This window comes from Aptenodytes patagonicus, chromosome 14 (assembly GCF_965638725.1).
Source record: "Aptenodytes patagonicus chromosome 14, bAptPat1.pri.cur, whole genome shotgun sequence".
Lineage (NCBI taxonomy): Eukaryota > Metazoa > Chordata > Aves > Sphenisciformes > Spheniscidae > Aptenodytes > Aptenodytes patagonicus.
In genome coordinates this window covers 18,501,028-18,520,671 of record NC_134962.1, presented here as the reverse complement: position 1 = coordinate 18,520,671, position 19,644 = coordinate 18,501,028, and the positions used below count along the sequence as shown (strand labels likewise).

The following is a 19,644-nucleotide window of genomic DNA, read 5'->3' as shown; positions in this document are numbered from 1 at the left end:
TTTAACAGGCAGACCAGTTATCCTCAGGGTATTCAGCCCCCCGAGCTGGAAGATGGGGACGGTGAGGAGGATGAACCCCCCGTAATCCAAGAGGAAGCAGTCAACGACCTGCTACGCCACCTGGACGCTCACAAGTCTATGGGGCTGGATGGGATCCACCCGAGAGTGCTGAGGGAGCTGGCGGAGGTGCTCGCCAAGCCACTCTCCATCACTTATCAGCAGTCCTGGTTAACGGGGGAGGTCCTGGATGACTGGAGGCTTGCCAATGTGACGCCCATCTACAAGAAGGGCCGGAAGGAGGATCCGGGGAACTACAGGCCTGTCAGCCTGACCTCGGTGCCGGGGAAGATTATGGAGCGGTTCATCTTGAGGGCGCTCACAAGGCATGAGCGGGACAACCAGGGGATCAGGCCCAGCCAGCACGGGTTCATGAAAGGCAGGTCCTGCTTGACCAACCTGATCTCCTTCTATGACCAGGTGACCCGCCTAGTGGACGAGGGAAAGGCTGTGGATGTGGTCTACCTGGACTTCAGGAAGGCCTTTGACACCGTCTCCCACAGCATTCTCCTAGAGAAGCTGGCGGCTCACGGCTTAGACAGGTGGACTCTGCGCTGGGTCGAAAACTGGCTGGACGGCCGGGCCCAGAGAGTTGTGGTGAATGGAGTTCAATCCAGTGGGCGGCCGGTCACGAGCGGTGTTCCCCAGGGCTCAGTTTTGGGGCCGGTCTTGTTCAGTATCTTTATCAATGATCTGGATGAGGGGATCGAGTGGACCCTCAGCCAGTTTGCAGACAACACCAAGTTGGGCGGGAGCGTTGATCTGCTCGAGGGTAGGAAGGCTCTGCAGAGGGACCTGGACAGGCTGGACCGATGGGCCCAGACCAATTGTATGAGGTTCAACAAGGCCAAGTGCCGGGTCCTGCACTTCGGCCACAACAACCCCATGCAGCGCTACAGGCTTGGGGAAGAGGGGCTGGAAAGCTGCCCAGCAGAGAAGGACCTGGGGGTGTTGGTCGACAGCCGGCTGAACATGAGCCGGCAGTGTGCCCAGGCGGCCAAGAAGGCCAATGGCATCCTGGCCTGTATCAGAAAGAGCGTGGCCAGCAGGAGTAGGGAAGTGATCGTGCCCCTGTACTCGGCCCTGGTGAGGCCACACCTCAAATACTGTGTTCAGTTTTGGGCCCCTCACTACAAGAAGGACGTTGAGGTGCTGGAGCATGTCCAGAGAAGGGCAATGAGGCTGGTGAGGGGTCTGGAGAACAAGTCTGATGAGGAGCGGCTGAGGGAACTGGGGTTGTTTAGCCTGGAGAAAAGGAGGCTCAGGGGAGACCTCATCGCCCTCTACAACTACCTGAAAGGAGGTTGTAGCGAGGTGGGGGTCGGTCTCTTCTCCCAAGGAACAAGCGATAGGACGAGAGGAAACGGCCTCAAGTTGCACCAGGGGAGGTTTAGATTGGACGTGAGGAAAAATTTCTTTACTGAAAGAGTGGTGAAACATTGGAACAGGCTGCCCAGGGAAGTGGTGGAGTCCCCATCCCTGGAAGTATTTAAAAGACGAGTAGATGAGGCACTTAGGGACATGGTTTAGTGGGTGGTGGTGTTGGGTCGATGGTTGGACTCGATCTTAGAGGTCTTTTCCAACCTCAATGATTCTATGATTCTATGAAGTGCTATCAAAGAGTGCTTTTCTCGTCCCTTTGCCCTGCCCCATGTCCAGTGAGCTGATGGTCTCATGGAAGCCTGTAAGTGGGAGTGCAGGGCTGAGTTCGCTGTCCCACTACATTGGGAAACCAAAGCAACCAACCCTGCAGCCATAGGATCTCTCATGTGATGGAAGGTAAGCACTACGAGTGCACACACGGTGGCAGAGGCACTGACTTGCCTAAGCTAATACTGTTAAGATATACTCCCAGGTACGGGTTGGGCAGAAGAACAGATAGTAGCCAGAGAAAGGCCACCAATGCTACTGACCATCTCCTGAAAGCCCTATGATTTTTTTGCTATATGCCTTATGGTCCCAGCTCCTGAGAATCACTGCTTTTAGTCAAAGAGCCCTACACTTTAGAAAATGAGATGTGTGTGAACCATAAAGGCTCAGATACCTGAAGGTGATAAGACACAACCCAACAGCAGCTTTAAAATATTTGAGATTAAACACAAGCAGGAACTACTGGGAGGTATTCCTTGCTGGGGATTGGCAGAAGGTCAGACTAGACTGGGACACTATCCTATTTGGCCTTAACATCTTTGAATGATTCTTAAACTGAGGAGGAAAACACGCACCCAACTACGACACTGCCAAAGTCTAAATTTACAGTGGGATTGATTGTGGGAAGAAGTGGGTGCATGCCCAGGTGGCAAAAGGTTCAAATGGGGGAACCATCTCTGACTGCCGCCCTCTGTCTTTGGCCAGAAAGGGAAGCAATGACAGTGCCACTGACAAGTGCCACAGAAAGTTTCCCATATTAAGAAAAAAATATTTCTGAGTGAGGAAATGAGGCATCCAACAGCAGCTCCAGAGGTGCTAATGCCTTGAGCTCCAGAGACTCCCAGGCAGCAAAGAGAGGTACCTGGGTGCCGAACTGCAGCAGTCTAAATTCCAGCCACGCTCCCTCAGCTCCAGGTCCGAGTGTGATCCAGAGCTTAAGTTTTAAAAGTTATTAAAGTCTGAAGTAAACCATTTGTTTCACAGTGGGAATGATTAATGATGATAATTCATATTACCAGTGCTTTTCACGACTAATTTATTAAGCTTCTTTTTTGGTATTACCAGACGAGTTTTACTCCCAATGTGAAGCTGCTCAAAGTTCAAAATTAATTCCCTGGAAAAACTGAGAATTGCTTTAATTTGGAGACCGACAATAAAGAACACGTCTGTGAAATCTCTTCAATTTTTTTTTTTTTTTAAATTCAAATCTGGCAGAACACAGAGCAGCAAGGTGTCTGTTCCTCACATTCTGCTCAAGCTTGTCAAATGTCTGTACTAGGGCTAGAAACATCCCAAAAAACCATTCAGCTTAAGGACACTCAGGTCCTGGTTCACCTAAGGCAAAGAAAACTGCCAGTGCCGCTTTGTTGTGAGGTGGAGGAGACGCAGATTACTCAGGTCAGGTTTTCCCCTTTTTCAGTGATACTGTAGCTACAGCTATTGTTTACTTTATGTCATCTTTGCCAGTCTTGGCAAAGGTGGAAAACAATTGCAGCATGCTCCTCGGGCAACCGATCACAGCTGTTAACCATGGAGAGATTAAAGTAGAGATTCCATTGCCTTGCTCTTTGCAACAGCTGCCCTCAAATTTCTACACATTATTAAAACAACAACATTGTGCCTATAAGCTAAGAAAAAATATTGTAAGACTGTAAAACATCACCATCTGGTAACTCTTACCATTACAGTACCACAGACCTTAATGCAGTTGGTAGGAAAGTGCTTACCACGTCCTCTCTGTGCAAAATTATTTTGGAAATAGTAGAGCTGAAGGAGACGGCTGCGTGGGAAGCAAGCCTAAATGAGACTTAAAGCAACATCTTGAACTAAATTATTCATTTCCATACAGAGCAGAAATTTATTAATAGAAAACACAATATGATCTATGCAAGCAGGCAATGGTTTCTAGTACTTTGTGTAACTGGATTAAATCTTAAATTAGAGAAACGCTGGGTGAGAATCAAGAGCAGCAGAAGAACGAGGTGTGTAATCTGGTTACACAAACACAAAAGCATCAGGAGACAAAGGTGCTGCTGGGCTATCCCCAACCTATTGTTGCGTATACAAACAAGCATTTGTTCCTTCCTGTTCCAAAGGCACATGATGCTGAAGGACAGACCTAGTGTGTATCTGTAACCCTTTCTAACGCTCTGTGTCAGCCAGAGAAATGGCAAGTCACCTCCAAAACACAGACTCTGCTAGCAAACAGATACTGGCTCTGCAGCCAAATGAACTGAAGTCAAGTGACCTACAACAGGAGTACAGATGACTGGTTGGGTTTGTGCTCCCAAATCAGAAATCACGAACTCCTACAACCACACAATATGGAGACTGATAAGCAATTAATGACAACACCCACATGTCGGGGATGGAGCAAGATGTACTTCTCCATCTCCTGCCCATGTGTTACAAGAAGCAGTTGAAGCCACAACTTTCTTGCACTCCAGTCAAGCATCCGATGTCATGAGCAAGGCACCCAGCACAGGCTTAGGAATACGTGGTGCTTCTTACTCCTGCTCTGAGGGTAAATCCCCCCTTCCCCAGCTAATGCAGGAAACTGGACCTGCCTAGATCTATAATAGTTCAGGGTGACTTAAACCACTTGTAGATCAGCTCTCATCTGCACAAGTCTGGCAGTGGGTAGTTTTTTTCCAGCACTCTGCACCACTATTTTGAGTCAGTAGAGCATCAGGTTGCAGTCTTCCCCATGGGCTGCAAATAGAACAGGTTGATGCCTCTAGCGCTCTTCCATCCCCTGGACAGTGGGCTCAAGGTACCACAACCTGCAGACACACAGCCTTTGTAAACCTGAGTCCTACACAAAGAAGATCTGAATGTGCTAACACACAGGCAAGTCTAAAAATATTTCGTGTGACCGCTAGACCCCAGATCATCTTAACCCCTAAAGGCAACCTGGACGATAGGCCAGGGGCCACATTTCCAGCCAAGGACAGTCCACCTGCAGACATGATGTGCCAAGCTACATTTCGGTATCTTGCTGAAGACCATGAGCATCTTAAAATCTTCTGAAGAAGAGAAAGCAGGGCCACGTTCTGTGTCTCCAAACCTTCAATGTCCCTGGAAACTAGAACTGAAGCTAACCGCATTGAGTTATAACTAGTATTGCAATTACTCACTAGCTGCTCTGAAATACCATTAATGGGTGCTGCATAACAGATGGAAACAGATCAGTCACTGTTAGTGGAAAGGCACCATTCATTTTTCTGAAGGCAGGAAGGAGGCAAATCCCTTTCTCAACCTAAAGTGCATACATTTGCTTTGCTGTAAGAACTCACTGACAAGAACAAAAAAAGCACAGGAACTTCAAATACCACATCTGCATAATCAGCCTCTTTAGCACGCTGTTGTCACAAGCATACAGAAAGCAAAAGTAATGTTTAAGTAAAACCCATGGAAGGATTGTGCTCATATGTTTAAAAATAAAAATCATGTTTCAGTCTAAGTCCAGCCAGCAAAAGCTTTCCAGAACTCAACCTGCAGTTTTAAAGAAAACAGAGTTTTTAGATGGAAAGCCAGTGACGGGAGGAATCAGAGGAAGAGCTTCCCAAGAAATAAGAATAATGGAAAAAAATTTCCAAAATAAAATTCCATTTTAATCATTTTTAGCTTTACAGTATTTGTTGCTGTGACGTCAGCAGAAGTCAAAACCAGTACTTTAGTGGTGACGCTGGTTTTAATAAGATTAGGGGCAGCTCCTAATTTAGTAAGCATTAAAAAAAACTTGCTTTCTAGATCAAAACATCTTCTGTGTTGCAATTAATTTCACTCTAACACTTTGAACAAGAGAACAAAAGAACTCATTGTACAAATCAGAATAACAATGGTCCTCAATATCCTAGACAAAACGTTTCAATGCTGGTGAGAACAGCTCCCCTGCTATTCATACAGAGAAAGCAAACCCTTCCTCAAAGTGCTAATGTTTTGTGTTATTTCATTACAATAAACAGAAGATGCTTTAAAACATCTTGTATTCAACACCACTGTGTAGCAATCACAAGCTGGCTTTAATGATTTCATTAAAAAATGAACACAATTTCAATTCAATGTCTATGACATCAGCAAATGAACATGATGGGATATTTCAATAACCTCTCAATAGCAGAATACCATCTCCTACTTCACAGCAAGCAAAAATAAAGCATAGAGATTGGGCGAGGATAAGCAAACTTTTAAAAATGCAGACTAAAAAGCTTCAAACAAACGTACTTGTGGAAGAACTTCTCCAAAATTGACTCAGTAAAAACATGGGCTTATTGAAAAGTTATATTTTCAGTAGAAGAAAGTGGCAAAAAATTCCTCCTTGAGGTCTGTTATTAACTCTTCAAATATTTTGCTGTGTTTTACTCTGGGCACAGGCAACACTGAGTAACTCTACATTTTCAATTAATTCCAGCAATGCATAGCAAGTTGTTGTACAGGGAAACTTCAATTTCTTTCCTCCATGGGTTTATGCACATCTTGTCTTTTCCATCTCAGCTGAACTCTGCATGTCCTGGACTTACTTATTCCCACCTCTCCCAGACCTTGTGAGCTTTCTGCAAACACTCTGCCAAATCCCAGATCCATCTCCACACCCCAGGTCCTCTTCTGCATGGTGCGTGCTGGCGAGCAAAACACTTCTCTCCCTTCACGTGGGTGGAAGGCAGCAGAGGGGAAGTACTAGCTACAGATCAGATCAAATGTGAGCTTATATCAGACTGAAACATAATGCAGATTTATTTGGATAGTTTTACAAATATATCAGCATATTCCTTCACTGGTATTTAAAGCAAATCACCTGGAAAAGGGGGAGAGATTTAGGCTAACACAGAACACCTACTTCTCAAAGCAGCTGAAGAGGGTCTGCGGATAATAATAAAAGCACAAGCATAGCTCTATTAACTGTGTAGGTCCACACCATCTGTCCATCAGCAACCCAGACCACTTAATCCACCATCTGCCCGCGAACATTAGAAGAAGCCAAGCCTAGATTTCATTAGGATTCATATAGCTTTCAAGTAAAATGTAGGTCTCAGATTTAGGTTAATACTTTTTATTTCTGAGAGTAACCTAGATTCATATTGATAAAGACCCCTAAGCCACCATGCTAGCTCTCCTTTTTATCTCCATTGCAAACGGTTACCAGATTATGTGGGGGTTGTTTTAACTGAAGCCCAGGCAATCTGTTATTTGTCAGGGTTAATTGCGGTTGCTTGTAGATGAACAGTTTAAGAAAACCAGAGCACCTGTATGTGGCAGTCAGCTGCATCAGAAAAGCTAAAAGCTTCTTCATACCACATTAACCCAGAGTAACAAATTTCAGAAGCAAGAGGATGCTTGCTCTGTTGACTTTGCCCAGATCTGATCCTGGCAAGTTATTAAAAACTAAAACCACACACATCGGGAAATGAATAGAAATTCACAACGGCATCACCCATTTTCCCCAAAGGAAGGACAGATCTTACAAACCTTAAATATGCATGTTACCTTGAGAAGTAACACAGGCCAAAGCTTTACAGAAAACAGCGTGCCTAACCTGTGTGCCTGACACTACACAACTGTGCCGGCTTTGGCTGGGATAAAGTTAATTTTCTTCATAGTAGCTAGTACGGGGCTATGTTTTGGATTTGTGCAGGAAACAGTGTTGATAACACAGGGATGTTTTTGTTACTCCTGAGCAGTGCTGACACAGAGTCAAGGCCTTTTCTGCCTCTCACCCCACCAGCGAGCAGGCTGGGGGGGCACAAGAAGTTGGGAGGGGACACAGCTGGGACAGCTGACCCCAACTGACTAAAGGGATATTCCTCACCATATGATGTCATGCTCAGCATATAAAGCTGGGGGAAGAAGAAGGAAGGGGGGGGATGTTCGGAGCAATGGTGTTTGTCTTCTCAAGTCACCGTTACGTGTGGTGGAGCCCTGCTTTCCTGGAGATGGCCGAACACCTGCCTGCTGATGGGAAGCAGTGAATGAATTCCTTGTTTTGCTTTGCTTGTGCGCACGGCTTTTGCTTTACCTGTTAAACTGTCTTTATCTCAACCCATGAGTTTTCTCACTTTTACCCTTCCGATTCTCTCCCCCATTCCACCGGGGAGGAGTGAGCGAGCGGCTGGGTGGGGCTTAGTTGCTGTCTGGGGTTAAACCACAACAGTCTTTTTGGTGCCCAACGTGGGGCTGTGTTTCCACTCTTGGGGCAGTCGATTCCAGGTGTACTGGACGCCCCTCCAAGTGAAAGCAAACTGTGGCCTGCACTCTGCTGCCAAAGGGATTGAGAAAAACGCATTAGCGATATCAATCGTGGCATATCACTTGGCTGCCTTTGACTCCAGTTCATACTGAAGTTCTAGCATGTCTGGCACGGCAGCACTCAGTGGCAGTGTGACTTTGTTCAGGCCACGATAGTCTACTGTTAGTCTCCATTAGACTTCCGCACTGGCCGTATGGGACTGTTAAAGGGTGAGCGAGTCTTGCTGATCACTCCTTGGCTCTCCAGTCGATGAATCAGCTCATGGATGGGCATCAGGGAGCCTTGGCTGGTGCGATATTGCCACCGGTGCACTGTGGTGGTAGCAACTGGCACCTGTTGTTCTTTGGCCCGCAGCAACCCCACAACAGAAGGGTCCTCCGAGAGACCGGGCAAGGTAGACAGCTGTTTAATTTCTTCTGTCTCCAAGGCAGCTACACCAAAAGCCCACCAGTACCCTTTTGGGTCCTTGAAATACCCTCTCCTGAGGTAGTCTATGCCAAGGATGCACGGAACCTCTGGGCCAGTCACAATGGGGTGCTTTTGCCACCCATTCCCAGTTAGACTCACTTCGGTTTCCAATACAGTTAGCTGTTGGGATCCTCCTGTCACTCCAGAAATACAGATGGGTTCTGCCCCTTTATAGCTTGCTGGCATTAGGGTACACTGTGCACCGGTGTCTACTAGAGCCTTATACTCCTGTGGGTCCGATGTGCCAGACCATCGGATCCACACAGTCCAGTAAACCCGGTTGTCTCTTTCCTCCACCTGGCTGGAGGCAGGGCCCCTCTAGTCCTGGTCATAGTATTCATTACTCACGTCCTGTAAATGCAATTCAAATGTCCCTTTATTAAGATCAGAAGTAAAATGAGCCCTTCTACTCTGTCTGGGGAACTGCTCACTGGAAACTGGAGCAGCAATTTTCCTGGAAGAACCCCCTTTTGTGATTTTTTTTCCTTGCAACTCACGTACCCGTGCCTCTAGGGTCGAGGTAGATTTTCCATCCCACTTCCTCATGTCCTCTCCGTGGTCACGTAGGTAAAACCACAGGGTGGCCCGTAGTGTGTATCCACTATATCCTCTCTCTTGAGCAGAGGGAAACTTACTCCTAATGGCTGAGATACTGGTCTGTACAGGTGGGGAGTAGGACATAACCTCTTTGAATCGCTGGAACTCCTGGGACAGTTTCTCAGCTAACGTGTCCGGCAGTTTCTCCACGGCCGAGATGCAGGCCCGTAGGGAGGAAGAGAGACTTTCTTCATATTGCCGGAGTTGGCCAGCCAATTCACCCACCGTTTGTTCCTCTCCATCTTTCCAGGTCATTACTGCCAATGAGTTGGCATATAATGATGGTGCGCTCCGTACAAACTTCCGCCACATGGGTTGTGTGCACTTGACTGCATCTGGATCTTTGGATAGCTGCTCATTGTTCAGGTCATCATAAATCACCTCCAGCACGGCTAATTCCCTCAGGTACTGGATACCTGATGTGAAACATGCACTGCAATCAAGCAAGCCAAGCGGTGATGGGACCAAAACTGGCTTCAGCATGCAACAATCCAAAACATAGCCCCATACTAGCTTCTATGAAGAAAATTAACTCTGTCCCAGCCACAACCAGCACAACAACTCAGAGAGTCAGTGACAGTGCTAACGACATGCTCGTGAGCTCGGATTAAACTAAACACTTCTCCCAGTCATAAGCATGGATCAACGGCAGAAAATATTTTGAAACTCTAGCTTCCAGCCAGAAGGAGGTCTAGGGGCACCGCAGGATGAACTAACACCGAGGCCCAGCGGCTGTGTTACTGCTCTGGCTGTATCCAAGGCAGAGTTCTGCAGGGGCATCGGTCAGTCCTGGAAGGAGCTGGGATGGACTTACAGCAAATCACCTCATGGCCAAGGGCACAGAATAACACAGGCTGCAATAATAGAGGAGTCACTCCAGCATGTCAGTGTCTTCTACTGAGGAGCTCAAACTGGACCTGCACTGTCAACAGGGTTGCCACCAGTGCTAACAGAGAGCACCCCCTTCCCTCGCCCTGCTGGCTGCAGCCTTGCAAGCACAGCCCAGGATGTGGTTGGCCCCATGCAAAGCCACAGCTTTATCTCCATTTCAAACAGCTTTTTTTTGACTATTAGAAAAATAAAAAGGTCTGAAATGCAGGTCTTGCATCACTGATGCCATGCTCTCATGCTGTAAACACTACACTGTATAATATAACCCATCCCACAAACCCCCTAAATTTTGTCTTAAAACCCGCCAGGTCCCTTACAGATGTTACTGCTATCGGAAGCTGATTGAGAACTTCACTGCACTGTAACTGGAAACCATCTTCCAGTTATTAGCCTTCATGAATTTGTGGCCAGTTTGTGCCTGTTCTTGTAAAATTGAGATCCTCCCCAAGGCTATTCCTCCCCGTGAAATTCTGGACAAATTAAACCCCCACCTCAGCCTAAGTGCTTCTAAGTCTCTCTTCACACAACAGGATCTCCCTTCCTCTGAAAGCCCTAGCAAACTTCTTCACTTCGAATTCCCCCTTCTTGAACACTGGTAAGTAGACACACACCAATTTTGCAGAGGCCTCAATGTGGCAGCCAGATGTGCTTTGCCAGATTAAAAAGCAGCAGTAATTTTTCACAGGACAACAGAAGACCTCAACCTCCAAGTTTAAGTACTGTTCCTGGTATTAGCAACTGAGGCAGAAAATCCAAGGACAAAACACACCATCTATCCTGACAGATTTCAAACAGAGACTTAATCCAGCCCTTAGGGGTACTTTCCAGGTAGGACGGGGGGCCAAGCCACGTGTGCCCTGAAACCACACCTTGTAGGGTGAGATGCTGGAGGAAGGTGAGGCTGGGACAACATTTACAGTCACAAGAGACACTGTTAACTTCTTGCTAAAAAAAATATTCTAAATGGATTACCAAGAGGGCTCCTGGAAGGAACATCTTGTCTCCTGCCTAACTGTTGCCATGGCCACCAGCTCACTGCTGATCTAAATCAAAGCACAGAGAAGCCACAAGCACATCCTTCCCCGGCCCAGCGCTCGAGAGAGCCCCTCTCCTTGGCTGCAGGGCTGCTTGGCAGCTCTTCCCGCAGCTCAGCCCCGGGGCAGACAGGGAGCCGAAACAACAGCAGCACCAGGACATGCCGAGCACACGAGTCGGTTGTTGCAGCACTGTGTTTCTTTGGGGCTCGCACAGCTTCAGATTTGGGGTGTTTTTAAAAAGGGCGCAAAGAGGCTTTGCTTGTAGAGGGAAAGCGTACAGCAAAAGGGCAGCAGCAACGCACAGCCCTGTTACAGGGACTCCTTCCTACCTTCCCACTCCGTTCCAGCTCCAAAAGACCACACCTGCTCACAGACAGGCAGGGGATGGGAAAACCGAGAGCTCTGTTGGGTCATTAGAGAATTTGCAGTGAAGACTAATGCACTCAGACACTGAGGCACTGTATTTATATTCTTTCCAATCATGGCAGACAGGCCCCAATAGGCAGTGCCTGTACTCCCTAACACTCTTACTCAAAAGCATTGCACCTACTTTTACCCATTCCCCATCCAACATAGGAGCACACTGTACCTCTGGCAGAGATGGAGAAGATGTAGAAAGACAGATGGAGACAAGACGGTACAGGGAAGTGCACATTATCTACCTTTATTAAAACAGAAAAATCATTGCCTAACACTGTTGCCACTTCTAAGACTAGACACTAAAGTTACAACGTGCTAAGATTAGTAATTTTTATACTTATAGGCTTTAAGATAACGCTAAAACTCACAATGAATCAAGCTAAAGCAGTACAGTGACACATGCCTGCCCAGATGGGGTGTACTTTCAGTGTCTGTTATCAAGAGATGGAAGAAATACAAACTATCTTCTCAGGACTGTATTTATTATATTCCTGTTCTGCACAGGCTTGCAGAAGGTTTTCCGGAATCATCTCCATCAACAGACTTTTATTAAAAGCTATCACGTGATTTTGACAGCTCTACCCCCTGGCTGCAACGCTGGTGTAATACAGCAGTGAGAGCCTGTCCTGTGCTAAGCAGAACACTACAGACACAGCAGTCTCCTGCAGCTGAAGAGAAAGAAAAGCCGCTGGCTGCGTATCAGCATGCTGAGTGGGAAGTCAGCAAGGTAATCCAGCACAGTAAATGAGCCTGTGCTCTACAAAACGCACTCAGTGCTGTGCTCCGCCTAACAGAGAACGTGTCCTCTGTCTTGGATGCTTGTGGCGCAACGGCTCCTCTAAAAGGATTATTCCTATAGCAACCAGAGCGATCAGGCTCATCTCCGCACTACTCTGTCAGGTGAATAATCTCCCAGAAAATGACCACGGCTTTGTCATGACCCAGGCCCAGCAAAGCAGGGGTGCTGTATCTGGGGCAGCTTGGTGACTTCCATCTCCTCTCAACACAAATAGACAGAGCATGCAGGCTCCTCCTTTCCTAGCCAGTGAACCAGATGGGATGTGACAGAGCTGCAGCTCTTCAGCATATTGCATGTCTCAAAGAAACTGCTTTTCAGGAGACCAGCCATCCTGTGAGATGTTGTGGAGCCCCAACAGAGCAGTCCAGGTCTGCACCTCAGAGCTCAGAACAATATGCTCTGCATGAAAGGGTGAAGGGCAATTTCTGCCAACTGGACATATTCAAGTTCTTACTGATTAAACCTTAACAGGAGTTAAAATTAAGATACAGAGCTTTTTCATCTCTCTCTCAGCATTAGTCATGGGCCACGGGGAATCTGCCCACAGATCCTTGTCTCTTGCACGTGTCTTACCTGACAGTCGAAGTCCTGGAAGTTGCGAGCCGCATTCTGTTAACAAAAATCAGAAGAGAAAAAAAAAAAAAAAAAAAAAAAAAAAAAAGAGTTCAGCACAGTACCCCAGAACACCCCCAACATCATCATGAAAGTTCCCCTCAGAGACCTCTGCTCCAGCACAGTCTAGCCTGACCACAGTCAGGACAGCAACGAAATGTGAGACCCATACAAGAAAACTCCATGCAAGTTCTGCCCGTTACTATACAGCAAGTTTGCTGGGGGCTGTCCCAAGGCTGTCAACTAAGGAGACTACCTATGGACACAGCTGAGAGTTGAGAGCATTCGAGCAGGGACAGATGCACATAGGAAGGACCTTGACCAAAGCCAGGCTGGTTATGAGGTTGGGTTTTGTCTGGTCCTGGTGCCCATTAACAATTTGAATGCAAAACTCTTGAAAGGACTACCACTAGGAGTGCAAGAAAACAAGCTATGCAGTCAGGTACTCTGCAGTAACTGTTGTGTGTGTGGTATCGTTCCACAGCAATCGCAGTGACCTGTAAGCTACTGAAACCAGAGCGTATGGGAACTGGGCTCAACAATTCACAACTGACTTTTCCCAGAGGGTGACACCACGCATACGGGAGAGCACAGTAAGTACAGCACACATTTGGCGTACTGCAAGTTCGAAGGTCTGCAGTAACTTGTCTGCATGCCCATGTGCTTCGTAAGACTCTGGCTCTGACCACAGAGTAGGTTACGCTACTGAGTGCTGTCAAATGCTGCAAAAGGCTGAGCAAACCATTTGAGACAGCATTCTAGCTTACGTGTTTTAGGCATAGCACCTTATGACTGCTAAAATTACAACTAGGACCATATATGCACAACAGAAGCACCCCAAATGTTTCTCCTGGCTGAGCACCCTAAACTCCTCTCCGTGTGTAAACAAATGGCCCTGTTTTTCTTCCCCCAAACCTTTGCCACATTAGCAAGAACACAGGTTGCTACCTATGTTCTTCAGTCTGAGATGTTTAAGTTGAGATATCTGCAAATCCGTTTTAAGAATCCCCCCGGTGTTAAGTATTGAACTGTGTCAATGTTTTGAATGTGACGTGGCACAAAGCACCAAATCCTCAGGATGGGGGAAAAGAAAATAAAAAGCAGTCCCCTCTTATTTCAGTTTGAGATCCTAAAGTTAGCCGAGATTTCTGACAACTCTGTCTATGCCTCTTTCCCTGCTCTGTTAAATACAGACAGTGGAGCCTTCTCATCTACCAGGTCGTAAAGAAAGTAAATTCAGTCACCCAATGCCACAGTGATTAAGGACTGTAAAAAAGCCTATGAAGAAACGAGAAACTTCTGTACCCAGCACTGGACTTGGATGGTGCATGCTAAGTAAAGAAAAGGGTGAGCTGAATTTGTACTGAGAAAAGCAAGATTCCCCGGCCAGGGAGAAAACGACACAAAGCAAAGAAGGAAGGTCTGCCAACTGTGTTGCTTGTTGTCAGGGTATACCACAATGCACAAGTAGCATTAGTGCTGACATGTCCTGACTCCTGGATACTTGATTTTAACACACCAAAATCTGACTTTAAACCATTAATCTATTCATTGTCTTAACTTGAGAAAGTCTAAGATTAAGGCATAGTCCTTAATCCTTAGTCCTCTGAAGGTGTGATGGCCACACCTCAAAGGCAAAGAGCTAGCTGGAAGGACCGAATCCAGCCTAAGGGCTGTCCATGCAATCTGCTGAATTAAGCCGTTGCATTTCAGTAACTTTTCACTGAGGCTATCTTAATAGGAGTCAAAGGTGCCAGAATATGGACCAGCCAGAATAATAAAGTATCACTGGGATAAGTTTTCTGATCAGGTTACAGGCAGTACTCTCTTTTTCTCTCTCATTCAACTAAGTGGGAACATTTGAAGTTGATTTTCTTTCCCAGTATAAAGTCACCACATTTTAGTGAGCCTGAATGAGGTGAACATATATAATCTAATGTATTTTACTTCCCTGCACTTGCTATTAGGCTTAAGTTACACATAAACATAAGAGTGTTTGTATTCTTTAAAAGTCAGACTTGTAATTTTCTGCTGACTTAGATTTGAGACAAAACAAAGCCAGGACTCAGTGGTCACCAATGGCATTTCCTACAGTTCAGACAAGCGAACAAGGTATGACCCATTTCCATTTCCCAGGCAATTCCACTCGTTTTAGAGTTTAAGACACCAGAGCTCCTTTTCTCTATACCACAGCCTTTGTATCTGAAGAGTTCATGAGCACTCACCCACTAGCACCTTAAGAGTTTTACTGTACTATTTCTGGCCATTAATCCATGCTGGCTCAAACTCCTACATCTAAAGTGGATTGGTCAGTAAAAATCTTAGTGAACTGCCAGCTCAATACTTTTTGGACTCTGATACGCTGCACAGAACAGCACATTATGGCACCACACCCATATGCTCCATAAACTACGTCTAAAAAGCACATGTGTATTATTTCAAGCTTGAAAGCATTAATAAGGGCCAGACCTCAGATGGTAGCTCCCCGAGGCATTTCTTTTGTTAAAACAAAGTGTAAAAAGGAGAGCCACAGCACACGTCTCCTCCCACGCAGCGCTGAGGATGGTTCTGGAGCCACTCTACATATTTTTTCCTACTGAGATAGTACATACTTCCTGTAACTTCAAAACTGAGTCAAGGAAACCAAATATCACTTTGTATGTGCCCTTCTGTATGCTGGTTAACACCACTGGGCTGCATTTAAACCAGAACTGTCCCAGCTACTAGCTAAGAGAAATGGCTGTGAGATGACACCACAGCACGGACCTGATGGGACTGATCAGGCAACACTTGACGGAGAGACTGAAAACTTATAAAGTGAAAACCACTTTGTTTTGGCATGCTTCAATACCTCCTACTTAGGTCAGCTCACCGAAGCAAGGGAAATGTACCCTTTTGAACTCAAACATGGAAAAACCTAGGAGAATCATGAGCAAGAGCTGGGGCACTGCATTTAGGAAGCTTGTCTTCCGTAAACTTTTATCTCTCGATTTGAAGTCATAAACTGTTTTCAAGGCCTTTCTGTATTTTTATCTGCTGGTCTACACTGATTTTGTTCTTCCGAGGCTCACCCTCCCTGGAAACATTTTTTAAAGTTATGTTTAAGCTATGGTGGAAGCCTAGTACTCAGCACTAGACTGTAAGAATAGGCAGCTGGACTGCAGATTTCAGCTGAATTTTTAGATTTTACAGATACTAAACAGATATGCTAGCACACTGCAGAAATGAGCAAAGACTAAGCAGCACAGACTAAAACATAGCAGAATTTCAGAGCAGCAAAGCATTGGGAACTGCTTCACATATCATCATATTTGGCTGTTAGGTGTGGAAAATGACCAAACCGCATTGCTCACAATCACAATTTGCAGATGCAAGATTCTAGGTCTTGTTGGGATGGCCCATAATGACTTAGGCACTCAGAGCAACAGTTCATGGCAGAATCCAGTGAGGCTAGGGCTTTCCTAAAGCCCAGATGGCTCTCCTCCAGCCCACAGAAGACAGAGTGAAAGCCTTAAACAGCTGCTGCAATACAATGATTTTCCAAAGTTTCAGTATTGCATGAATCTGGACTGCTCTAGCTAGGCTCTGCAGATATTAAAAGGAAATGGGTCTCCATTGCTAAATCCAGGGAGACAGGGTTGTTTTGGGGGTCAACACACAAAAGGATAATTTAAGAAAAAAATTTAAAACAAAAAAGTAAAAAAAAGAAAATGGGATACAATCCAAGGTTTCTCTAAAAAGCATGAACTTATAGAGGTTCTACAGCTCCGCCAGGTCAGGAATGGTATCACCTTTCAAATTTCTGCCCTGCCTTTGTAAATCCTCAGTACAGGCATGACACACTGTTTGGCCGGGACTCCAAACTTACCTGAACTGTGGTGGTTTGTCTTTCCCTGAGACTTTGGAAGAGTATGTGGTAATGGATTATCAAAGTGGGGAAGCATTTACTGTTTTTCAGTACTTAAAGGTACTTCAAGCTGTAAACAGATTCTGGCAATCAGGGCTCCTTGCCAAAGTCAGCCAGAGTACACCTGTGAGAGCAAAGGAGCAGCTAGCATTACCTTGTCATTCAGGAGCGGTTTGATCTCTGTCAACTGAACATCCTGCAGTTCGTCCATGGTGCTGTAAGTGGAGCCAATTAACCCTCAGAGCAGCAAATGGGTGATTCTGAAACAAAGGCATACTGTTAGAAACAGTATTACAAGAGATGCTAGCCAAAGAAAGCTTTAAGATCTTTCATTAGACTTGTATATGCTCAAACAGAAGCCTGAAAGGCCATGCTTGCACCGAGTGTGGCAGTTATTGTACTCCTTACCCTGCACATTGCCTTGCCCATTGAAAGCTGTCCCTGAAAGCTCAGGCCTTTCTACTCAAAGTCTGGATCCACTACCATGCATTGCTGGTACTTCAGCCACAGTCTGCCTGGAAATGAACTGGAAATGACTGGATCAGCAGAGCGAAAAAACTGTGTTCAATATGCGGGAATACTGACATCTCACTGCCATGTCTGACACACCTTAGCCACAGCATCCAGCCACTAGAGACAGGGCTGTGCCTGTAACCCACGAGACATGCAGCCAACACTGTGTTTGCACGTGGGAGACAGAGGTGTGGAGATCCAAGTACCTTGCTGGCAGAACATAAGACAGCCCAGAACCCAAGGGAGCCCTTGTTTTATGAGGCGGGATATAAAAATGGCCCCCAGATAGTCCTGGTCCAGTTGAACATGTGCAGGGTAACACTGTTAATTGTGCGGCCCAAACAATCATTCTCCATCAGGTGGTGCAGAGTCATCAAAGGAAAGAAAAAAATGTAACCAACAGTATGTGAGGTTGCCATACGTCTATAGGAAATCCCTGCTGCCACAGAGTCAGGGAAGAAATCTTCTAGTATAAATACAACAATGAGGATGGAGGGAAAATATGGCCGAGTTTACCAGGGATTTAATTTTTATTCTAGAGGCTCTACCTTCTACTGTTTCTAGACAGGAGAATTTCTAGAACAGGCAGTTGCAGCAATTTGAAGAGGGCTCTGGCAATAGGAGATGATCATGCCTGATGGTGCAGATTATTTGGTTGTTCAGGAAAACTATACATATTACTGTAGATGAAATAAAAGAACTAATGGACATAAGCAGGGACAGGAATAGGCATGTGGTGGGCTTCCTGGGCGTTAGCTGAGTGTACTAGGAAAAGACTCTCAAACACTGTCACAAATCAAATTCTCTGTCCAAGATAACGTTCTGCTGCTAACCACGAAAGAAAAAAAGTGGAAAAAGAGTACTGCAGCTGTGCTTCTCCAGCCACCTTAATTCCACACATACATGCGCTGCTCTGGGAAGGAGGGGTTCCCCTCACCCCAAATGCTGTGCAAAGCTGCGCACTCTTGTCATCCCCCTTTGTGCCAGGACTAACATTGGTGTGGCTGAAGCCAGTCTGGCACAAAACAAACCATAATGCCTTTTCCCCTCTGAAAATCAGCCACAGCAACTCCCCTCTCTTTTAGCTTCTTTGCTTTGGGAAACTTGAAATTATTCTTCTTTTTCAGATTTTTTTGCTGTAAAACACATCAGTTGTGAAAGTTCCAAAAAACCAGTTAATTTACAGGCAACATCCCCCTTACCCCACGATGAATTTTTATTCAGAAGAGCAGTAAGTGTCATTATATAATGCACTGTAAGCCCCAAAGGGTGTCATGGGGACCAAAAAATATTTTCTGCTAAGGAATCACAACTTCCATATATACTGGGACTGATTAAGAGCTCAAGATCTACCAGGTTCTCTCCAAAATAGCATCCCACAAGGTTACTGACACCAAAGGAGTTTCAAACAAGCCTCACAAAGCTTATCTGCAGCAGGTGACAGACAGTACTAGAACAACCACCTTATTATCTGGAGAGCTTATTCCTCTCTCATGCTGCTTTGAAAAGACACCCACTGGACTTGATGGCAGGCAGGAAAGCGATGCTTATTCTTGGGGTCACCCAAGAGACCAAGAAGTTGTCCACTCTACCCAAAGGGATTAAAAAACTGTGCACACACTAGCCACCTTTCTCTGTGGGTTTTTGTACTCAAGGGAGTGGTAAGTTATGCTTGTTTTGTGGTTCATGAGTCTTAGGCTCACACCTAGCATTTTTGCCTAAACCAGAGTCTACAGTGAAGCTGGGCATCTAACAATCACTCTCTACCGAGCTTTGACTGACCAAAGAACAACTCAGAGCACCAATTGCTCTGCATTAGGTTGCTCAAAGATACTTTTGCTAAAGCTTTGCAGATATTCCTCCTAGTTTCCCCTGAACTATACAAAGAGCAACAACTCCCAGAGAGCCCTGGGATGCATCCTGCATAAACCTGCCCGGGGACATCGTTTGCTGCTGGTACAAGCATGCCAGTCCATGAAGTGTGTAAAGTCTAGAGAGAGGGAGACAGACCCATTTCGTAAATCCCATGCACTACTTTGTTAATCATTTGTCATATGAGAATAACAAAAAACTAAGTAGGCGTTCAAAGCAAGGATTATCAAATGCTTTTATGTCATCAACCTCCATTTCATACTTGGTCTCTAGATGCAACTACAGTGCACACAATAAACAACGTCACTCTGAAATTAATCTGATCCTTATCTTCCTGGTCCACTATTGCTCCAAATACTGTTTCAGGGGAAGGGGGGTCTCTAGGGGCTAAGGCAACAAACTGCTGTGTTATACCTGCGCTGCGTGTTGCTCCTTTGTTAAAGCAAGCTGGGCAGCAACAAGAAAGGCTGCTGTTTTGGATGCTGGGCTCAGAAGTAGGTGAAACTTCCTTGAGAGAGAAGAGACCACCTTCCTTAACACCAACTAGGCTCATGTAGCTGGGAAAACTTCTGTA

The 19,644-nt window shown here is 45.9% G+C and overlaps 1 protein-coding gene across 4 annotated transcripts in view; it reads right to left on the bottom strand.

Moving 5' to 3' along the window:
- Positions 1-19,644, bottom strand: part of NDRG3 (NDRG family member 3) — a 68,716-nt gene that overhangs the window by 22,726 nt on the left and 26,346 nt on the right. For 2 of the 4 annotated variants that reach the window (XM_076351685.1, XM_076351687.1), the window contains exons 2-3: positions 16,840-16,945; positions 12,740-12,775 (exon numbers count right to left, since the gene is read on the bottom strand). In XM_076351685.1, coding sequence (XP_076207800.1) covers positions 12,740-12,775; positions 16,840-16,896 — 93 coding nt within the window. In that variant the 5' untranslated portion in view covers positions 16,897-16,945. The remainder of the gene's footprint in view (positions 1-12,739; positions 12,776-16,839; positions 16,946-19,644) is intronic. The other 2 variants (XM_076351686.1, XM_076351688.1) reach the window with 1 other exon arrangement.